This window comes from Pinus tabuliformis, chromosome 9, assembly GCF_031772625.1.
Source record: "Pinus tabuliformis cultivar Carrire ecotype Pingquan chromosome 9, CPIR1, whole genome shotgun sequence".
Taxonomy (NCBI): Eukaryota; Viridiplantae; Streptophyta; class Pinopsida; order Pinales; family Pinaceae; genus Pinus; species Pinus tabuliformis.
The window spans coordinates 88,702,650-88,723,581 of NC_142307.1; the positions used below are offsets into that span (position 1 = coordinate 88,702,650).

General features: G+C 42.8%; 1 protein-coding gene across 1 annotated transcript; it reads left to right on the plus strand.

Moving 5' to 3' along the window:
- Positions 1-7,081: 7,081 nt before the first annotated feature.
- LOC149147232 (uncharacterized) lies at positions 7,082-7,870 on the plus strand. Its single transcript, XM_089441757.1, has one exon. The coding sequence runs from the start codon at positions 7,082-7,084 to the stop codon at positions 7,868-7,870; it is 789 nt and encodes a 262-aa protein (XP_089297883.1).
- The last annotated feature ends 13,062 nt before the right edge of the window (positions 7,871-20,932 follow it).

Here is a 20,932-nt window from a genome sequence, read left to right on the forward strand (position 1 = left end):
GTTTTATACAACGAGGTTAAAACCTCATTGAGTTCTGGCCATCCAGACCATTCCTCGGTTGATTGATCGGACGATAATCATGCTCGAATGTGTGCATGGGTTAACATTTCTGGTGGACCCGAAACATTATCAAAGATGGTTAAGTTTATTTGGGTTCTGGTCTTAATGGTTCGTTGGTTGATTGGTCGGGTTTTGTTGTGATTCCTATGTTTAAAAGGCTTCTGATATATACGTGGGCCCATAACCCATAGTTCCACACACGTAAATTGTATAAGATGTAGCTTTGCTATATCAAAGCAGCTTAGCTTTCATCATTTTGGTATCAGAACAGAAGAAGATTCTGTGTGCAAAAGAGGACGTACAATTATGTTAAGAATTGGAGAGTTTGTGGCCCTATTCGTGTCGTACAGATAGCGGCAAAAGAAGGTGAGATGATTGCTACAACCTAGAGCATGGAGTGCTCAATTGGTTCCAAAGACGAGAGAACCAAAGAGATGCTGAAAGACTGAGCTCAGAGGAGAGATAGGATACAATGTAGCCCCAGGGGAATTTGTGACTAAGGCAGTGAGGCCTTAGCCTGTAATCGAATTATGTATATAATTGAAATATGTGTGTTATCTGAGTTTTGTGTGTCTGTGTATGGTTTAAGTATTGTTCTTTACTGTAAGTTGTGAATTATGCTTGTGCGAGTGTAAAGGACGAAGTTCCTATGAACTTCGCCTTAAACAAGTATAGCAGAGATAAATGTATTGTAACGTAATTCCACCAATAAGCGAATGAGATATCCATTAAAACAGAAAAGAATGGGAACCGTCGGATTAGCCAGATCGACGAATAATAACGATGGAAGAGGAATGGCAAAGGAAACATCATAGCCGTCCAATGGAAGCAGATCCACGGTGATCGCGCGAAAACTTGCGAGCAAGTTATCTCGGCTAGCAGACCCAAGAAAATCATTTAAAGGAGTTTAAGTTTCCGAAGGATCAGACCGTCCGTTTAATGGAGATGGGACGCATATCTCGTGGAAACAAGCACAGTCGTTCATTCCAAAATCAGACGCAATAAGGTTTTATAAAATGGGGTTAAACCTCGTTGAGTTCCGACCATCCAGACCATTGTCATCGGTTGATTGATCGGACGTTAATCGTGCTCAAATGTGCATGTACGTTAACATTTCTAGCGGACCTGATACATTATCAAAGAGTATTAAGTTTATTTGGGTTCCAGTATTAACCATTCATTGGTTGATTGGTCAGGTTTTATTCAGATTCTATTGTTTAAAAGGCTTTTGATGTATACGTGGGCCCATAACCCACAGGTCCACACACGTAAATTGTATAAGATGCGGCTATGCTGTATCAAAGCAGTTTAGCTATCATCATTTTTGAGATAACACGTAGATGTACAATAACATGTAAATTTCCATTATATACATAATTTGATTACAGGCTAAGGCCTCACGACCTTAGTCACAAATTCCCCTGCGGCTACATTGTATCCTATCTCTCCTCTGACCTTAGTCTTTCGACATCTCTCTGGTTCTCTCCTCTTTGGAACCAATTGAGCACTCCATGCTCTAGGTTGCTACAATCGTCTCACCTTCTTCTGCTGCTATCTGTATGACAAGAATAAGACCACAAACTCTCCAATATTTATCATAATTGTACCTCCTTTTGCACGCAGAATCTTCTTCTGCTCTAATACCAAAATGATGATAGCTAAGCTGCATCTTATACAATTTACGTGTGTGGACATGTGGGTTATGGGCCTACCTATATATCGGAAGCCTTTTAAATAGCGGAATCACAACAAAAACCGACCAATCAACCAAGAAAAGTGAAGAAGGAGGATGCCAAGGCAAATGGCAAGAGAATGAATCAAGAAGTCTTTTGTGAACCTGAAGGAAATTGTGATGATTGTTTTTCATTCCATGAAGTTGAGTTTGCATCTCAATTAGAGAAGGAAACAGTAAATAAAGAGACAGAAGCCAAAGAAGTTGAGACCAGAGAAACTGTAACAAAAGGAGGAAAGGACACCATAGAGAACATTAATTGTTCTGATGTGACTAACAAAGAGGAATTACTCCTAGAGCATGGTGGAGGAAATTGCTTTACAGATATACAGAATTTGGTTTACAGTTCGAGTAATGATCATGATGAACTTTCAGATTTAGTTCTTACTAATCTCAGCACGATAGAGTTACCTAGAAAAGCTATAGGTGCAAACGGTGAACTAGTTCGAGACTCGTTCAAAATTTGGAAACCAAGAAAATGGGTATTCAAGTTTCCACATGCAGTTCATGAGTCTCGAATCCTGGAGGTAGCAAGTCATTCAAACTTGTAGCTATCACATTACTACAGAAAAGTGGCAGACCTCATAGACAGGAGTCTATGAATTTTTTCTACATCGGGAATCTGATGCAGGAGCATCCTGCTCAGAATATTATTGTTCATTTGGTTGATTAGGGGGTGATGTTTTTAATTATTTTTAGGAATCTTGTATAGATTGAGTGATAAATCTATGTGTGAGGTTTTCAGTTGTGAAATATTCTCAACTATGTGAGAATATCAAGGATAATTGATATGGGTAATCTCGTAGAGATCTTAGGGATTACAAGATCCTCGAATAGGAATTAGTTGAGTGAATTCTAGAAAATATCATGGATTTAGTATAGTCCATAATTATGTAATTATGCTATAAATGTAAGCCTGTGAGGAGAGTGAGAAACAAAGTGTTAGAGGGTAAGACAAAGGTTACAGTGTTAGAGAGTTAGAGAGATCTAAGTAGTGGAGTGAATAGATCAGAGCACAAGATGTTCTGAACGTATATGTAAATATTGTTATGAATTGTGGTTTAATCCATTAAGTTCCAGATCGATCATAACCATTCATTGTGAATGGACGAGATCTGACAGATATCGCTCTGGAAGATGTCACTGGTTAATTTAGAATTCGGACCCAAGAAAGTTGTGAACTGGAATTTTATTTCCTTTCGGTTCCGTAGGTAAAAGTAAAGGTTTGCCATATATCAGGAAATTTAAATAGTTCTGCGATTTTAGTAGAATAGCTTAATTTGGATTCCATGCAAGAGATCGGGTTTGATAGTTAATTAAACAGGGGTTTAATTAATTTAATTTCTGGGATTTGTGTTCGATGCAGTTTCACTGCATCACCTAAGAATTAATTTCTCAGTATGGAGCTCTACATAGTCAGATGATAAAATAAATCCAAGGTCCATCTATGATTTGATATTGTAACAGGAAACTACTAGGAGACGCAACAATAACAAGGGAATCCATAAGAAAGTTGGGCAGTTAGAGTACGGAAAACAGAGATGGCCTTGTGCAGAGTGGCTCAATGAAACAAAAACCATTGTCTACAATTGAGTAGATGTGGAGTTGAGAAGATTGTTGAAGTGTGGAGAAGTGAGAGGTGCGCGTAGAGATAGAGAGGTCTAAGCAGTAAGGAGCACATTGAGTGATATACAACAGCAACTGCAGCGAGTGTGTTGTGTGGAGAATAGTGAGGGTAGTGCTGAAGAGAAGTTAGCATAGATCCCTTGACAGAGGAGGAAGACTACTAAGGAGATGTTCATGTGAGAAACAAGTAAAGAAATGTTGCATGAGATCACAAAAGACAGAGTGCCGAAGTTGAATCTGCAACCAACCATTTTGGTATTTTACTTGTGATTAGTATGCCTCTGTTTTCAGTTTGAAAATTGTATGAAATAGTAGAAAAGTGGCAAGAGTAGGTTGGTGCCTACACTCTGAAGAGGTTGGTGCCTCTTGGAAAGTTGGTGCTTTCTTACCAAAGGGGGTTGGTGCTCACAAAAAATAGATGTTATTAAGTGGGTGCTTAATTTACATCATAAACAAACAAAAAATTTGATAGTTTTTTCCCTTTGGGTTTCCACGTGAAAAAACAATGTGTCAAATGTGTGTGTTTCTCATGTGATTGTTGTATGAACATGTATGTTTGAAATTGTTGTTCACTACCTTTGTGAATGAATTCTCTCACAAGTAAAAGAAGATAAAAAGGATCTGTAAGCATAATAAAAAAAGAAAAATAATCTCATAATTACTGATTCACCCCCCTTCTTAGCAATTCCTTATTTCAACATACACAACACCGCATATCCAACATGCACACAGTATGATATGTACACAACACTGCATATCCAACATGTACATAGCACCATCTATACCCAACACTACATATTCAATATACACACAACACCATATATACAACATGCACACATCATCATATGTACACAATACTGCATATGCTACGTGTACACAACACCAATACTACACATCCTAAGACCACACTGTCCTTACCAGGCAACCTTGCTTCTAGTGTCTTTCCCCTATCCATGTTTGTGCCAGCGTGCCGCGGATCACACTTCTTTCATCCCGCTGATGTATCCCTTGGCATTACCTTCCATAACATAGGCATAGTATAATCACATAATATCAATTCATATCCACATGATACTGACCTCATAGATTTGTCAGGACTACTCTTCCCACTTGATTCCTCATAAAACCAGGAACCTATTTCATTACATTCACCTACATAAGCAATTCTTCCTCCACAAGAATGATCCCTCACGACCCTGTGAGACAATGACATACATACATACATACATATGTATAAACATTAGCATAAAACAATCATGATCTCTGACGACCTTGTCAAACAATGACACATAAATACATGTATACATATAGAAACATCAACATAAACATGATCACAATATAGTTTCCAGATATCATAAGGTCAAGGTTAAGAGAACTCCCTTTATCCATGCAACACATGCACAACATCGAGAACAATAGTCCCCAACATAGCCAAGGCATCTGATGCCTCAAATCCATTTACTTCACCTTTTTGTTACCCTTCTCATGATTGTCCTACCACCATCCATTTATCCTAATGGACCTAACCAATCCATATGATTTTCATACTCTTACCTTCGGATGCCCTTATACATGCATTGAGCTTCATCTGGGTCTTACATTACTTGTCGGGTTTCATTCAACTCTCCTTGAGCTCCATTAACTTCCTCCTTGCCCAACGAAATCCCAAGATCCTCAAAACATAAAAAGGCAAGAACCAAAAGTAACCAAAAATAAAACCATAGAAAACCAATAGCAGTACGACACCATAAGCAAAGTGGCATGGCTAGACACTAGACATAAAAAAAAAAATGAAAATATAGAAAAAAACAAATCACAAAAGACCAAAAGCACAAAAATAACAATAAACACCATGAAGGGCACGACATCGAAAATTGGGGGAGAGCGAGCTCTGAGCGGACTGAGCGATTAGGGTTTTGCAGGAAACTGTGACGGCGCAGACAGCGCTGCTCTAGTACTGCACTCATCCTATCCGTTTCCTCTGGCGTGTAGCAGAACAGCACGGCATTAGACAGGCGCTATGGAATATCCTCAGGGGGGGCGTCAGGGCCCTCCCCAAAGCAGAACGACCCGGAACAAGCACTCCGTTTTGGATCGATCGATAGAGAGATCCTGAACAAAGGGAAAAAACAACAGCAAGATCACAAGAAAACAGAAGGACGACAAGACCATGACAGCGGCAATCAGGAAAGGGGAAAAAACCCGGAGGAAGCACCAAAGGTATCCTCTACAACCTGTAAGCCAGTAGCCACAGAAAGGCCAAGAATCGAGTTACCTGGGCACAAAATAGATGCTCGAATCGAGTTCATGAGAGACCATGCCATTATTGGGAAATTTATAGGGTTCTGGCCGACGGAAAGAGCTCTATATGGGTGGATTGCAGCAAAATGGAAGCCAAAAGGAGATGTCACTCTGCAGTTAGGGCCAAAGGGCTTCTTTACAGTTATCTTTTACTGTATTGAAGACAAACTCAGGGTACTGGGAACAGGGCCTCACTTTTTCAACGCAGCAGGCCTGTACATGAGAGATTGGATACCAAGATTCAACCCGGACAAGGAAGACCTCACCTGGGCGCCAGTCTGGATCAGAATGTATGGACTTCCAGATGAATATTGGGACGAGGACGTTCTCAGGAAAATTGGAAATGGACTAGGGGAATACATCAGAACTGCAGAAGAAACAAAAATGCGCAGATTCATTTCCTATGCTCGCATCTGCGTTTTTATGCGGCTGAATGAAGCACTTCCAGAATCGGTATATCTCTCTCATAGGGACGAAGAGTGGATCCAACCCTTGGACTACGAGCATGTTCCCTTCCGGTGCAGAAGATGCCATGCTCTAGGACATCTCTTCCGTGACTGTCCCTTGAATGCCAAAGTTACTTCACCTGACCCTTCTGCCTCAGATGCCCAAGATGGCTTTACAAAAGCCCCCAGCCGAAGACGCGCGCACAGGAAACCCTCAAATGGGCAAAAGCCCCTGCAAAACAGCTCTAGTGGCCCTGCATCTAAGAATAGTTTCGAAATCCTGGCTCAATCCTCTGAGGAACCTCCCCCGATCTCTGAAGCTAACCCTTCCCATCCCTCCTCTTCCACCCACCCACCTCCTTCTTCCTCCTCCCCCAATCGCCATTCCCCCCTCCGCTTCCATGATCACCCCTCTGGGGATAAGAAGGATCAGGCAAAGAACGACAAGGAAAGGGATATTGATGGAAAGTCAGATTCTCCTTCTAACGAAAAATTGATTGAGGACGAAGGCACTCAGGTGCAACCGATGGAAGAGGAACCGGAAAGCATAGACCTGCATGGCCTTGATATTCTAGAACTGGAACTAGCATGCAAAACGAAGGCGTATGACAGCATCTCAGAAGCCCAACTTAGCAAGTTGGAAGTGGTTATCTCAAGAGCATACCAGCAGCAGCAACTTGGGATTCAACCAGGAAGCCAGTGGGATGGAAGCCAACCTCCAAAGGAGTCAAAAAAGAGGGGACGAAAAACAGATCTACAAAGAACGATCGAGGTCGGGAAGCTCCTGGTAGACTCAGGCAGGTATGCGAAATTGACAAAGTACTACAAACCCTCTCCAAATGGTTAAACCATGAAGCTGGTCTCATGGAACTTAAGAGGGCTCAACAGCCCAGGTAAACTCAGAATGTTAAAAAACATGATTAAAGCGGAAAAGCCGCAAATTTGCTTACTCCAGGAAACCAAATGTAACGGAACCACATTAGGCAGCATCCTCACAAAAGCTTGGCCAGGATGCCGCTCAGTAGCAGTAGATGCATCAGGAGCGTCAGGAGGGTTGGCCATAGCATGGAATACTCAAGCAATAGATCTCTCAGAGTTCCATGCCTCTCATCACCTCATACAGGCAGCCTTCCACATTTTGGGCACGAATGTACATGGTAATCTCTCGAATGTATACTTCCCGCAGGATACAGGAAGCAAAATAGCACTTCTAGACACCATCGAGGCACTGAATAACAACAGAAGGCACCCTCTCTGGATCATTGGAGGGGATTTTAACATGATCACTAAGCTAGAAGAAAAGACTGGGGGGAGAAACAGATTGGAGCAAGAAAACATCCATTTCAAGGACTTCATTCAAAACGCCTCCCTTATAGACATGCCTTTCTGCAATGGTACATTCACGTGGAGTAATCACAGAGCCGGCAAATACCAAATCGCATCCAAGCTCGATCGCTTCCTCATCTCAGATAATGCGATTCATCTTGGAGGAGACATCACAGCCGCTATTCTCCCGCATACCGGTTCGGACCACTGGCCGATAGCTCTCCAATGGCAACGACCCGGAAACCAGACTCGGAGACCCTTCCGTTTCGAAGGTTTCTGGCTCTCGCACCCTGAGTTCAAAGACTTTGTTAAAGCCACTTGGACCTCCTTCACCCCTCCAGAAGGATCTAAGATGTACAAATTCCAACAGAAGCTCTGATTCCTAAAAATCCACCTAAAGCGATGGAACAGAGAAACCTTTGGAGATATATTCAAAGCACAGCAAGATCTCAATCGGGAACTAGCGGATCTCCATCAAAAAATTATCACAGAAGGACACACAGAAGGGACACTGGAACAGGAAAGGCGCATCCACAGGCAGATTGAGGAAAGGCAGAAGCAGGAGGAAATTTACTGGAAACAAAAGTCCAGAATAAGATGGTTGAAGGAAGGCGAACGCAACACCAAATTCTTCCACAGAACCACCATTCAAAGAAGAATGCACAACAGCATTCCGTTTATCCAGAAGCCAGGAGGAGAGAGAGTAGAAACGCATGAGGAAATCGAGGAAGAATTTCGCAATCACTTCAACCAGATCCTTCAAGAGCCGGAAGGAGATAGAAGACAAGCAATTGAAAAAATCACTAACAATGTGCCTAGAATCATTACAGAGGAACACAATGAGCTTCTCCTCCGCCCGATTCAGCTTCAGGAGGTGGATGAGGCAATGTCCCAGCTCAAGGATGGAAAGGCTCCCGGACCAGACGGATTCACCACTACGTTCTTTCATACCTTTTGGGAGATGATAAAACAGGAAGTATGGCAAATTGTTGAAGAATCGAGAGCACTCCACTGGATGTTACCTTCTCTCAACACCACCTTCATAGCCCTCATACCCAAAGAGGAGGACTCAATCAAGCCCGACAAATTCAGGCCGATTGCACTCTGCAATGTAATTTACAAGGTCATTTCTAAAGTTGTGGCTAACCGGCTGAAGCCCCTACTGCCGCTGCTCATATCCCAGGAACAGTCAGGTTACGTGGAAGGCAGACAAATCTTGGATGGCATTCTCCTTACGCACGAGATCATTCACTCCCTCAAACAATCAAAGCAAGCAGGTATGATTCTTAAGCTTGATCTTTCAAAGGCTTTTGATAAACTCAGCTGGAACTTTATTCAGCAAATGCTAAAAGCTTTTGGTTTCAATACTATGTGGATCCGCTGGATAATGAGCTTAATAAGTTCAACTCAATTCTCCATCCTTGTTAATGGAATCCCTTCTCGGCCCTTCAAACCATCAAGAGGAATTAGGCAAGGGGATCCCCTATCCCCTTTCCTATTTGTTCTCATGGCAGAAGGGCTTGGCCGTCACATCAAGCAAGCTCTCCAATCCCACCAGCTCAAAGGTCTTTCTGTTCACAACTCCCCTGCCACCTCTCATCAGCAGTTTGTTGATGACACCATGCTTTTTGGATATCCTTCAGCCCAGGAAGCCTCTTGCCTCAAATCCTTGCTCAATGACTTTGCTGATGCATCTGGCACTGATGTAAACTGTACCAAATCGCAGATTTTTTTCTTTCACACGCCCCCTCAGGTTAAATCTGCTGTCACCCGAATTCTTGGCTTCCCCTCAGCATCTCTTCCCTCAAAATACCTTGGTGCCCCTCTCACAGCCTCTGCTATTAAGCATTCCTCATGGCGTTCCCTCATTGAGAAGCTTGAATCTCGTCTCAACCTTTGGACGCACAGATCTCTCAACCTGGCCAGCCGGGTCGTGCTCATTAAGTCAGTTCTCCAGGCAATGCCATTGTACCTTTTCTCAGTCCTTGCAGCTCCCAAATGGGTCTTAAAAAGAATCAGGAAGCTCCAGCGCAGTTTTCTATGGGGCGGATCAGCTACAAATAGGAAATGGGCGCTAGTCAAATGGTCTGCAGTATGTCAACCAAAAGAAAAAGGAGGCATAGGGCTAAGAGATCCGGAGCATAGTAATTCTATTATGAGTGCCAAAATATGGTGGCACTGGATCACTAATCCAGAAAAGCCCTGGGCAAGAATCTGGACGGCCAAATATGCCAACAACCGTCCCCAGGAGGAGCTCATTCGGTTCACCCCCAAGGAAAAAGGATCACTAATCTGGAATGCGGCAAAACAACATTTCCAATTAATACAACAACACAGCTTCTGGGAGGTCAGGAATGGCAAAACGGCGAGATTTTGGACAGACGCATGGAACCAAATGCCAAAGCTGACCCACATTCTTCATGCACCGTTGGACCAAATAAGGCAGGAGCAGCAGCAAGGAAAAATCCATCACTACTGGTTGCAGGAGTCGGAGCACGGATTCAGGAAATGGATACAGGGAAATCAGTTAACTAACCTCACAAATCTACAGGATACAGGGGAATTGGAGAGGGAGCTTGGAAAAAGGAGAATCAGACATGATGAAGGCAACGATATCCTAAGATGGGGATACCGCCCAAAAGGTAACTTTTCAACTTCAGAGGCCTACAAGATAGTCTGCAACCATAATAACCCATCGGACCCAATCTGGAGTATAATATGGGATCCTAACTCATGGCCCAAAGTCTCTTATTTCCTGTGGTTGGTAAGTCACAAAAGAATTCTCACCTGGGACAAATTACGAAGGAGGAATTTCCATGGACCATCTATATGTCCTAACTGCCATCAAAATGAGGAAACGCTCCAACACCTGTTGGACTCCTGCCCCCTAGCCAATCATTTGTGGGAAAAGGCTAGTTTCAGATGTCAAAAAAGGTGCAGAACAATGAATGACATAACTGACTCCCTAAGACATTGGCCGCAGCATCCTTATAAGAGCGAGCTCCTCAATTGCTTATGGAAACTACTACCAGGTCTCATCCTATGGGGTATATGGAAGGAACGGAATAAGAGGATATTCAAAAATCAGAGCTCTAGGGTCGATGATATATGGACCAGAATATGTGGGAACCTCAATGAAACGCTGGCTCTCCACTCCTGGACACAGGAAGATCTCCCATCTCTAGACATCGAGAAAGGCATTCTAAGCAATTGGCATTTATCTCTACCACAGACCCCCCACAAAAGCAGTACTTCTACAAGCAGCAGCACCATTGAAGGCACTTGGAAGGCCCCCCCCCAAGAACTCTTACAAGCTCAACTTTGATGGGGCCTCCAAAGGTAACCCGGGAAAGGCAGGCTTTGGAGGCATCATTAGGAATCAAGCAGGCACACCCTCACAGTTATACTTCGGATCTTTGGGATGGGATACCAACAACTCGGCGGAGATCGAAGGTTTATGGCAAGGAATTCTTCTCGCTAGGAACCTCAATCTTCAGCCCCTGATCGTGGAAGGAGACTCCCAGATTCTCATAAACATGGCCAGGAGACTTCAGAATGGCTCTCAAGCGGGAAAAATCACAAACAGCTGGAGACTTGCAGCCAGACTAGAAGCCATTGAACAAGCTCTCCGCAGCAACAGGGCTATCACCTTCACTCATACAAAAAGAGAAGGTAACAAGGTTGCGGACTTTCTAGCTAACATAGGTGCAGATAATGATCATTATCTTCTCACAGGCACCATGGCCATCATATCAGACATTTCAAAGGCTCAGGAATTAGACAAGCTAATCCAAAGTGAGGCTGCTTCCCCGGATGCGGGTGCCACGAGTGAGGAGATGGGAACGCCACCTGGTCACCATGGGCGGTACCAAGATTAAGATGGGCATTCACTGCAAGCAGCCGTCGGGGATTGCAAGCGTGGGTGCTGTTGAAGGAAGGGACGGAAATTTAATGCCTGGTCCGGATTACAGCTTTGGTTGTTGTGTGCAGTTATGGCAGGCGAGGGCCAAGACGTTGCAGAGGAGCATAAATACAATGAAGGTAAGGAATATTCTGTAGTGGATCGTTTACAGTGTGTGGAATTGGGAATATGGTTGTCAGCTCCCAGAGGTTTGGCTCAAGGCGCCCCCGTTGCATTTGAAATTGGGAGCAAGTCTGCAAGCGTGGGCGACGGGTGTGTTTTTGTTCACCCTGCTCTGTTTCGCTCTCCGGTATCCAATGCCATCATGGTCAAGCCCCGATAGCGCCTTATCAGCCGTCGAGGCTCTGGCAGAGGCGGAACTTCGCGCCCCTCCGTCGATAATGCCTCTTCTCGCTGTTGCCGCTGTTTATGTCACCGAGTTGCAGAAGCTAATCCCTTGCAATCGCGCCAGTTCATGGATTCTGGCAATCCTGAAGCGGGCTCTAATCCTCTTCCTGCGTTTGGAACCGCGGTTTTCTCCTTTAACAGCTCCCAGGCCAATTCGCGCATTAATGCCCATGTCTCTGTCCTTTTTCTGGAAGAACCGGTGGAGGAGGTCGGGGAGCAGCCCCGCCCACAACTTCATCAGGCTGAGAGCTCCAGGGCTGCTGAGGGAATGCCTGAAGACCGCCCGAGGCCAGACATCAACCCTCCGGCGACTCAGGAAGCGCCTTCGTCAGAGAAAGCCAAGGTCGATTGGGCCCCCCCCCGGAAGGTTCGTGCTGGATATATGAGGAGGAGCCGGACGATTAGTCGTCCGCTCGCTCAGTCTCTTCCTTGTATACGATGCTCTGGTTTTGCTATGAAACGTCATGTAAGCCGCTATGGCAGCTGGTATGTTTTGAATGTCTCTGTTTTGTATGCGAATTCTACTGTTCAGTGTGTCTCCACGCCCCTGCGAGGGAGTTTGATGAAGATTTTCTTTTTCTCTTCCACGCCCCTGAATGGAATGACTACTTCTGCCCTCACTGCTCCTCAAAGGTCTAAAGCCCCTGCGTGGGCATTCTATTTCTGTGGTAGCGCCCCTGCGTGGGTGTCTGGTCTCAAGGATGCTGCCCCTGCGTGGGTGATTTGTTTTCATGTCAAGGCCCCTGCGTGGGTAATCAATCTAGTGGTGTGGACCCTGTATGGGTGGATTTTTTAGCACTGTAAGTCCAGAGTGCCATCCCCGGCCTCTGGTATATGACTTCATGGCTGTAACTATTTTTCTTTTAATGTAAATAATAGCATAGCATAGTATTAACGAGAAAAAAAAAAAAAAACAATAAACACCATGAATCAATCCCCATGGTTCCCAAAGAAAGCGCAACCTGAGCCTTATTCAAGATTTCATGGAAGTCTCTTTTGTTATGCAATCCCTTGCATCATAATACCATAAACACCTAATTGTCCGTGAATACAAAAACATAATAATATATCGGTTACCTTATCTTTTTGTATCAAGCAAGTTTCCCTATAACTGAACACATCCGTGCCATCTCTCAAGGGATTCCAATTCCCTTGACGGATCCAGCTATAACCAGAAACCAATTTTTATACATGACAAATACATGTTCATGAATCTAGCACATCAACATCATAACATAAGAATAGCATCATGATGACACAATACCACAACAACGACCATCACAATGCATCTCTTACCTACTATACATGCATAACCATGACCATCATAATGCATGCATAACAACATATAGATATTGACATGCATAAAAAAATGCATATACAACCGACATGCATTCATGAAAAAAACATCCTAAAAAAACATCAAATCCTACATGTCAAAATAATTGTAACAATCACCACTACCATGCATACATAACAAGCACATATACATCCTACATGCACGTATGACAAACACATTATGCCCATCCAGTCCAAGTGTTGAACCATGCTCTGATATGACTCTATAACACCCTCCTCCCACATTTACCCAAGTTAACCAGTCTATTGGGGTAAAAATGTGATGAGATGCTACTATGATGTGATTCAACTCCCCATGTATAGTTGCGGAAGTGGAACTAACAAAAAAATCATTCTGGCCTTCTAAACATGCTACAGAACCTTCAGGATCCAACCAACCCTTCCAAGTGACCAACCCCTAAGAAAAATTGACATTCACTAATCTAGACCCTCAGCTACTCCCATGGCAAGCCATGCATGCGACTAAGGCCTTCCACTCACTCCCACAATAAGGCATGCCAATGACTATGGACCTTTTCAGCCAGTTCTAAGCGAGCGACCCTAGATTCTATGCCACTTTTTCAGGGCCAGGGCTTAGGCCACTACCTAGAACTTCATGAAACTTTCATAAATGATCAATAACAATCGAATAAGTCTACTTATGAAATAATTGGTCCAAGTACTTGATATGACCCCTACTAGCCATGATATGCATTCAATTAAACATGTCACGAATATGAAATCTACAGGTCATAACAATGGATCTGAGCATAGGGGTCTCATATTTATCTGATATTCATAAGGAAGCATTGATTCCTTATCACAATAGTTGCATTATCATCTATTAGGTCATATATTCATTGTTCATTTTTTTTCTAATCAAAACATGATGAGAACCATACATCAATATTGTCATAAAACATCCTCTTAACCAACATATATTCAACAGAAATAAAAAAGATATAACAGCCATAAAAACTGCATATGAATAAGTATATTTACCCATCAAATACAAGAGGAAAGGAGCTCTTATTAACATATGAAAAATGCAACCAGGTTTGGGACTTCCATGTACCACCTGACCATAGATTGGATGAACCAAATTTTTCTTTCATCCAATCACCCCCATTCCATATTCCAAGCATGAATGTGGGATCTCATGAAACTATTCAAACAAAACTAAACCAGAGCTTCCAAAGACCAAGCAACTTCAACCCTTAACCATTGATTCCACCTCACAGTTGGAAATCACTAACCATCACCAGATTGGTCTCTACCTAAGTTTTCTAAGGCTCCAGAGCATTTGTTCCAACTAGGGCTTCTAGGACTAATAACTCAACCCACAACTGTTGTTAGCCTTCCAAAGAATTTGTCTAACCAGGGCTTCTAGGACTAGTAACTCAACCCACCAAGGGTTTCCAGAGAATTTGTCCAACCAAGGCTTCCAGGACTAGTAACTCAACCCAAGTTGTTACAGAGCTTCCAAGTCGTTTGTCCAACCAAGGCTTTGAAGAACTAGTAACTCAACCCACCACCGTAAGGAACATGAGAACAAACTAGAAAAAAATGGAAATATGCCCACAAGTCCATGGATATCCAGGAAATGGAAAGGCCAGGAAAATCCACCATCAATCTAGGAAATCCTCCATGCCAATGACAAATCATAACCAAGAAACCACATGCATGCCCAAACTAGCAAGGAAATCATACATGCAACTCGATACCTACAAGTAAAACCTGATGTAGTTGTTGATCCCGATGTCCTCTTATAATTTCTTACTCTTCCTTTTCCTTCTTTCTCTAAATCCCAAGTGTGCCACACTCCTCCTAGAGTGCTCCAAGAAAACTCTAAGTGTCCAAGAGTATGAGAGAGACAGAGAGTAGAAAATGAGAGCTCCAAAACTGAACTGACAAAAATATAACACTGACAAAAGCCATGAAATGATCCCCAGAAGCCTTTTTATATTTGATGCCTCTATTTTCTTCATTTTCCTCCTTACATGCAACTTGTGACCTTTCACCTTCCTTTTCTCCTATTTTCCATTATTTTCGTAAATAAAATGCCAATTAATGCCACTTTACCTTTGCCAATTGATCTGAAAAAGGGGCATTAAAGGCTTCTTTGCAAGCTTACAAGAACCTCTCCCACTTCCAAAGCTTAAATATTTCCAAGATATTATGATTAACCAATTGCGGAATTAATGCTTGAAATAGGTGAATCCTCATGTTTATTTTTAACTGTTCAGCGCTTTAAATTTGGTTGTTTATGTTGATATGTAAATACATGTGACAGTAAATAATGCATCAATAAAACAAACACAGAGAAAAGAAATATAATATGGATTTCACCCAAAACTCTTAGGCTACATCTTCTTGAGCTCTATTCAACTCGACTAGGCTCTCTGGGATTATGGCAAAGTCCTTTTACAAGCTCCATGCTCAACTCCACTAGTTTACACAGAACACAATGGGCTTAGAACACCATCTTATCCCTGGCTCTGAAGCTCTCCATCTTTCTGGCTCTAGCTCTAGCTCTGGCTCTCGGCTCTGGCTTTGGCTCTGGCTCTGGCTCTTGGCTTTGGTTCATGGCTCTCACTTTGGCTTTGGCTCTCGCTCTGGCTCTCAGCTCTAACTCTCGCTCTGGCTCTCAGCTTTGGCTCTGGCTCTGGCTCTTGGCTCTTTGAGCTATCAGTAGTTCACTCGACCTCTAAGCGATTGTCTTAGCAACTTTCATCTCTCTGGTTTTTCACTCAACCTCCAAGTGACTCCAAAAGCTCCCTCAGATGCTTTTGATTCCCGCTCTACCCCTCAATCATGCTCTCTGGCTTCTTTGAGGTATTCTTTTGGCTTTGCGGCTTCCTATCCATTTCTCTGTGTATAATCATTCCTCTGTCTCTTCATCTGGCCCTCTGGCTTCTGGCTCTGTGGCTCTACACGTTAGAAACACATCATTGTTTACAAAACACTTTCTTGCCACGTGGCACAATGATCAGGGGCTGTTACAAAGGAATCGGGCCCTTTCTTCAAGCGAAAACCCAAAAATGGAACAAATTCCAATACTCAGATTTTTACCGAAAATACACTATCGGGCGCGAAATCCGGACTTCAAACATTATGAAATCTCCCCTATAAACCCTATCAGGTATGCCCTTTTATGGTTGTTCCAAGCCCACCGTTGATCTGTGTGATCTCTGATCCAATGGCTGACAACCATTTCGGGTGGCATATGTGCACGGAGATTACTCGCTTGTAAAGGTGGTTTTCTCTCTCCTGCACCATGCCATGTGTCGGCCAGTGTATGGGTTTAGGTGGAGCCCATCCAATACCACTTACTGCCTGAGGCCCACCCGAAATCCTACTTACCACAGAACTCAAATAACCCAAAGCCACATCTATAAACCTTTCGGGTTCGGCTTTATCACTTCGGGTCATTTCGTTTGTATTTCGGTTTTATAGAGGAAATGAGCTAATACACAGAAAATCTGAAAAACCCAGATTTCAAATTTTATGCAATAGGGCTTATAATTCCCATTGGGTCCAGCCCTTATCGGCTTATCGCAAGTCGCGTGCCCAACGGCCCTTTGTATCAGGGATCGTCGATCACCTGATCGCTGATCGCCGATATCGGCGTATCGCCATCGACATATCGCAAGTGCAATGGACTCGAGGGTTCCTTCCTTTGGCCATGCCAATCGCCAATCGGTCGATCACTCTGATCACCAATTATCGCAATCGCATAATCGCATATCACCAAGTTGCATGTCGCTATGCTTGGGTTTCCGATGTCGGGCGAAGGCCTACCTCCGATGCGATAAGTCAGAGGTTGTTACAGTCGGGGGGTTCCTTCCGCCCTTGCCTTAAGTCCTCTGTTTAACCTTTCTGATGTAATTTTCCTTTATAAGGCCTTTAGCCCATTTTTAAAAGAAATGCCTCCTTTTCCAAAGGACAAAGGAAATCTTCTTTCTATGATAACTTCTTTGTCCGAAGTCCATTTTAGCCCATTCAAGTTGCAATAGATTCAGAATGAGAAGATCTATGCAATGGGACTAATTCCAAAAGCATCATTGGACTTTTATTTTCCTCTATGAGGAACACTTTAGACTTAGAAGTCTATCCAAGATCCATTTTGGATCACGCCTTCCCACTAAAATAACTTTTGGTCTCCAAAAGACTGACATACTGATATGAACACTAAAGGAGAGAAACAACACCCTCTTCTTTCAGCCTCCATACACTTTCTTTGCATAGTGCCTCTAAACCAAATCCTTTGACCACTCTCCTTCCTGGATGTGCTGGTCCTCCTGGGAAGAATTGTCTTCCTCCTTAACTTCATGCAGAACTGTTGTTGATATTGTCACAGAAGGTAGTTTGAACTTCGCTTCCTTGATCATTGATCCAAGGTGGCTCAAACCAATGTGAAGTTACATGTACTTCACAATATTTTCATTTGTAACTATTTGACAAGCTATCAACAACAACAGAAATACAGACAACAACTGGATAGCCTAAACTCCTGCTTCAACAAAAGAAACAAATTTTCACATCTTGTGAACACCTCCATGTCTTTACATCTGCATAAAAATGATGGAATAGATAATAAGCCCACAAAACATGCCTTTAAAACAAATGACCGTTCAAGTCAAGCATGTAGAAAGGATCTCAAGGATTTTCAAAAGATGAAACAATTCATCATCATCTCCATCTTGGAGACCAAGTTAACTTCTCCAAAGTCAACATTACATGCATGTTACGACAAAGCAATCAACCCTTCAAGTTAATTACACATACATGTTCAAATACAAGGAAATCATCAGCATCCCTGTGTTCATGCATATCATGCTCATGCATGCATTTCAACCTTCAAATTTCACTTAAGAACATTGTACTTTCGAAGCTGAAATGAATATAATTTTGGAGCAACAAAGTGAGTCTCCTACTCAATTTTTCCATTCACCTTCTTGGTAAAATCCTGCAACTTGCATTCCATTAACAAAGAAATGCAAATAGATGCATTAATAGACATGCAATATTAATTAGATAAGAACTCTAACCATTGCTTACCAATCCATTTCAAAGATCTTTCCTTTGTCTGCACATCAGCATCAACATGTGAATCATCCTGAAACACATCATCCATGGAAACTTCCTTTCCATTTGTGCCATCTTCTCTTTCCACCTTCTTCAAGTTTTGTGGAAGCATTGCTGGATTCAGAGTCCAACACTTTTCAGCAAGATTCCCTTGCTTATGGAAGTAAGTGCAACACATGTGCATCCTCTTGACAGCATGATTTGCCTTGTCCAATGGACCTTTAGCTTCTTGCTTCCTTTCCTTCAAAAGTTTCCTGCATGTGGCTATCCTCTTCCAACATCTAGAACCATATTTATACCTTTCTCTTTCACCTTTATTCCTTTCATGAGGAGGTGAATCAAATGAAGAAGTGGCTCCCTTTGGAACACCATCAATCTCTTCAAGGTTGTTAGAGTTTCCACAAATCTCTGGTTCAAGTGTGTGCTTCTGAACACCTACATCCTGCAAATGATGTTTCAAGCTATTGCATTCCTCCTGAATACAATCTTCACACTCTTGAGGTAGAAGACCTGAAATGAATCTCCTTCTTGGAGTTGTTTCAATGGCCTTCATGGTAGCTTTGGAGCTTTCTCCATAAGACTATCCATAGCCAAGACCCAAATACTTAGGCCTTTCCTCAACTATTATTGTCTCAACAATACCTTGTGCATGTTTTCCCAAGCCCTTTCATTCATAGCCCATCTTGGACATTAGCTTGGAACCTATGCCTCTGGTATGTTTTTTAAAAGAACCAATACAAGAATTCTTAGAAGAATTTGAAGACAAATAGGAATTGTTTACCTCTTCTTCAAGCTGATACTTGGCTAAGGCTTCTTTGGCAACAAAGAGCTGTGACTCCAACTCATGCATCCTTTTCAGGTTCATATTTGCAATATGAAGTTGCCTGTCCATTTCCTGCAATTTGTTAGAAAGCAACTGCTTCTCTTCCTCCATAGAATTCAACTGCTCTATAAGTATGCTACTCTTCCTTCCATCCTCATACATTTCTCTCACCATATCCATCATGGTGAACAATTCTTGCTTCTTGTCTTCATCAACAAATCTTGTGAAGAAAGAAGAATTTGAGGACTCACTTGTAGAATTTGTCATTATGCCAATGAATAAAAAAACTTCAAAAAAGATTAACAAGGAGCTTATTCAGCAACCTTTTGCAACAAACCTCTTTTGCTTCAAGGATTGCCTTGAGGTCCTTTGGGATAAGGAGAATGCCTTCAGCCCTTCTTCCTTCTTGTCCTCTCCTGGACTGAGCTATCAATAGCTTTCCCTTCACCTCTGCAAACTCAAACAATAGTCAGTATGCAACAAGCATACAATCAACCTCTGACTATTTAAACACCTTTCAGATAGGAAATCTTTGCTCTTTCAATCAAGCATTCTGATATAACCTTCTTTGAAGGTGGGGTTAATCAATCTCAGGCTCTGATACCACCTGATCTGAAAATGGGGCACTAAAGGCTTCTTGTCAAGCTTACAAGAACCTCTCCCACTTCCAAAGCTTAAATATTCCCAAGATATTATGATTAACCAGTTGCAGAATTAATAATGCTTGAAATAGGTGTATCCTTGTGTTTATTTTTAACTGTTAAGTGCTTTAAATTCAGTTGTTTATGCTGATATGTAAATACATGTGACAGTAAATAATGCAGCAATAAAACAAACACACAGAACAACAATATAATATGGAGTTCACCAAAAACTCTTGGGCTACGTCTCCTTGAGCTCTAGTCAACTCGACTAGGCTCGTTGGGATTATGGCAAAGTCATTTTACAAGCTCCATGCTCAACTCTGCTAGTTTACAAAGAACACAATGGGCTTAGAACACCATCTTATCCCTGGCTCTGAAGCTCTCCAGCTTTCTGGCACTGGCTCTCACTTGGGCTCTCGGCTCTGGCTCTGGCTCTTGGCTCTGGGTTGTGGCTCTCGCTCTGGCTCTCAAATCTGGCTCTGGCTCTGGCTCTTGGCTATATGAGCTATCAGCAGTTCGCTTGACCTCCAAGCAACTGTCTCAGCAACTTTCAGCTCTTTGGTTTTTCGCTCGACCTCCAAGTGACTCCAAAAACTCCCTCAGCTACCTGCGCTTCCCGCTCTGCCCCTCAATCATGCTCTCTGGCTTCTTTGAGGCATTCTTTTGACTCTGTAGCTTCCTGTCCATTTCTATGCGTATAATCATTCCTCGATCTCTTCATCTAGCCCTCTGGCTTCTAGCTCTGTGGCTCTGTGCATTACAAACGCATAATTGTTTACAAAACGCCCACTTTTTGCATGGCACAATGATCAAGGGTTGTTACAAAGGAATCAGGCCCTTTCTTCAGGTGAAAATCCGAAAATGGAACAAAATTCCAATGCACAGTGTTTTACCGAAAATACACTATTGGGCATGAAATCCAGACTTCAAATATTATGAAATCACCCCTATAAACCCTATCAGGTCCGCCCTTTTATGGCTTTCGCAAGCCCACTGTTGATCTGCGTGATCTCCGATCCAACGACTAACAGCCATTTCGGGTGGCTTATGTGCATGGAAATTACCCGCCCGAAAAGGTAGTTTTCTCTCTCCTACGCCATGCCACGTGTTGGCCAGTGTATGGGTTTAGGTGGAGCCCGTCCAATACCACTTACCGCCTGAGGCCCACCCGAAATCCCGCTTACCACGGAACTCAAATAACCCAAAGCCACATCTATAAACCTTTCAGGTCCGGCTTTATCG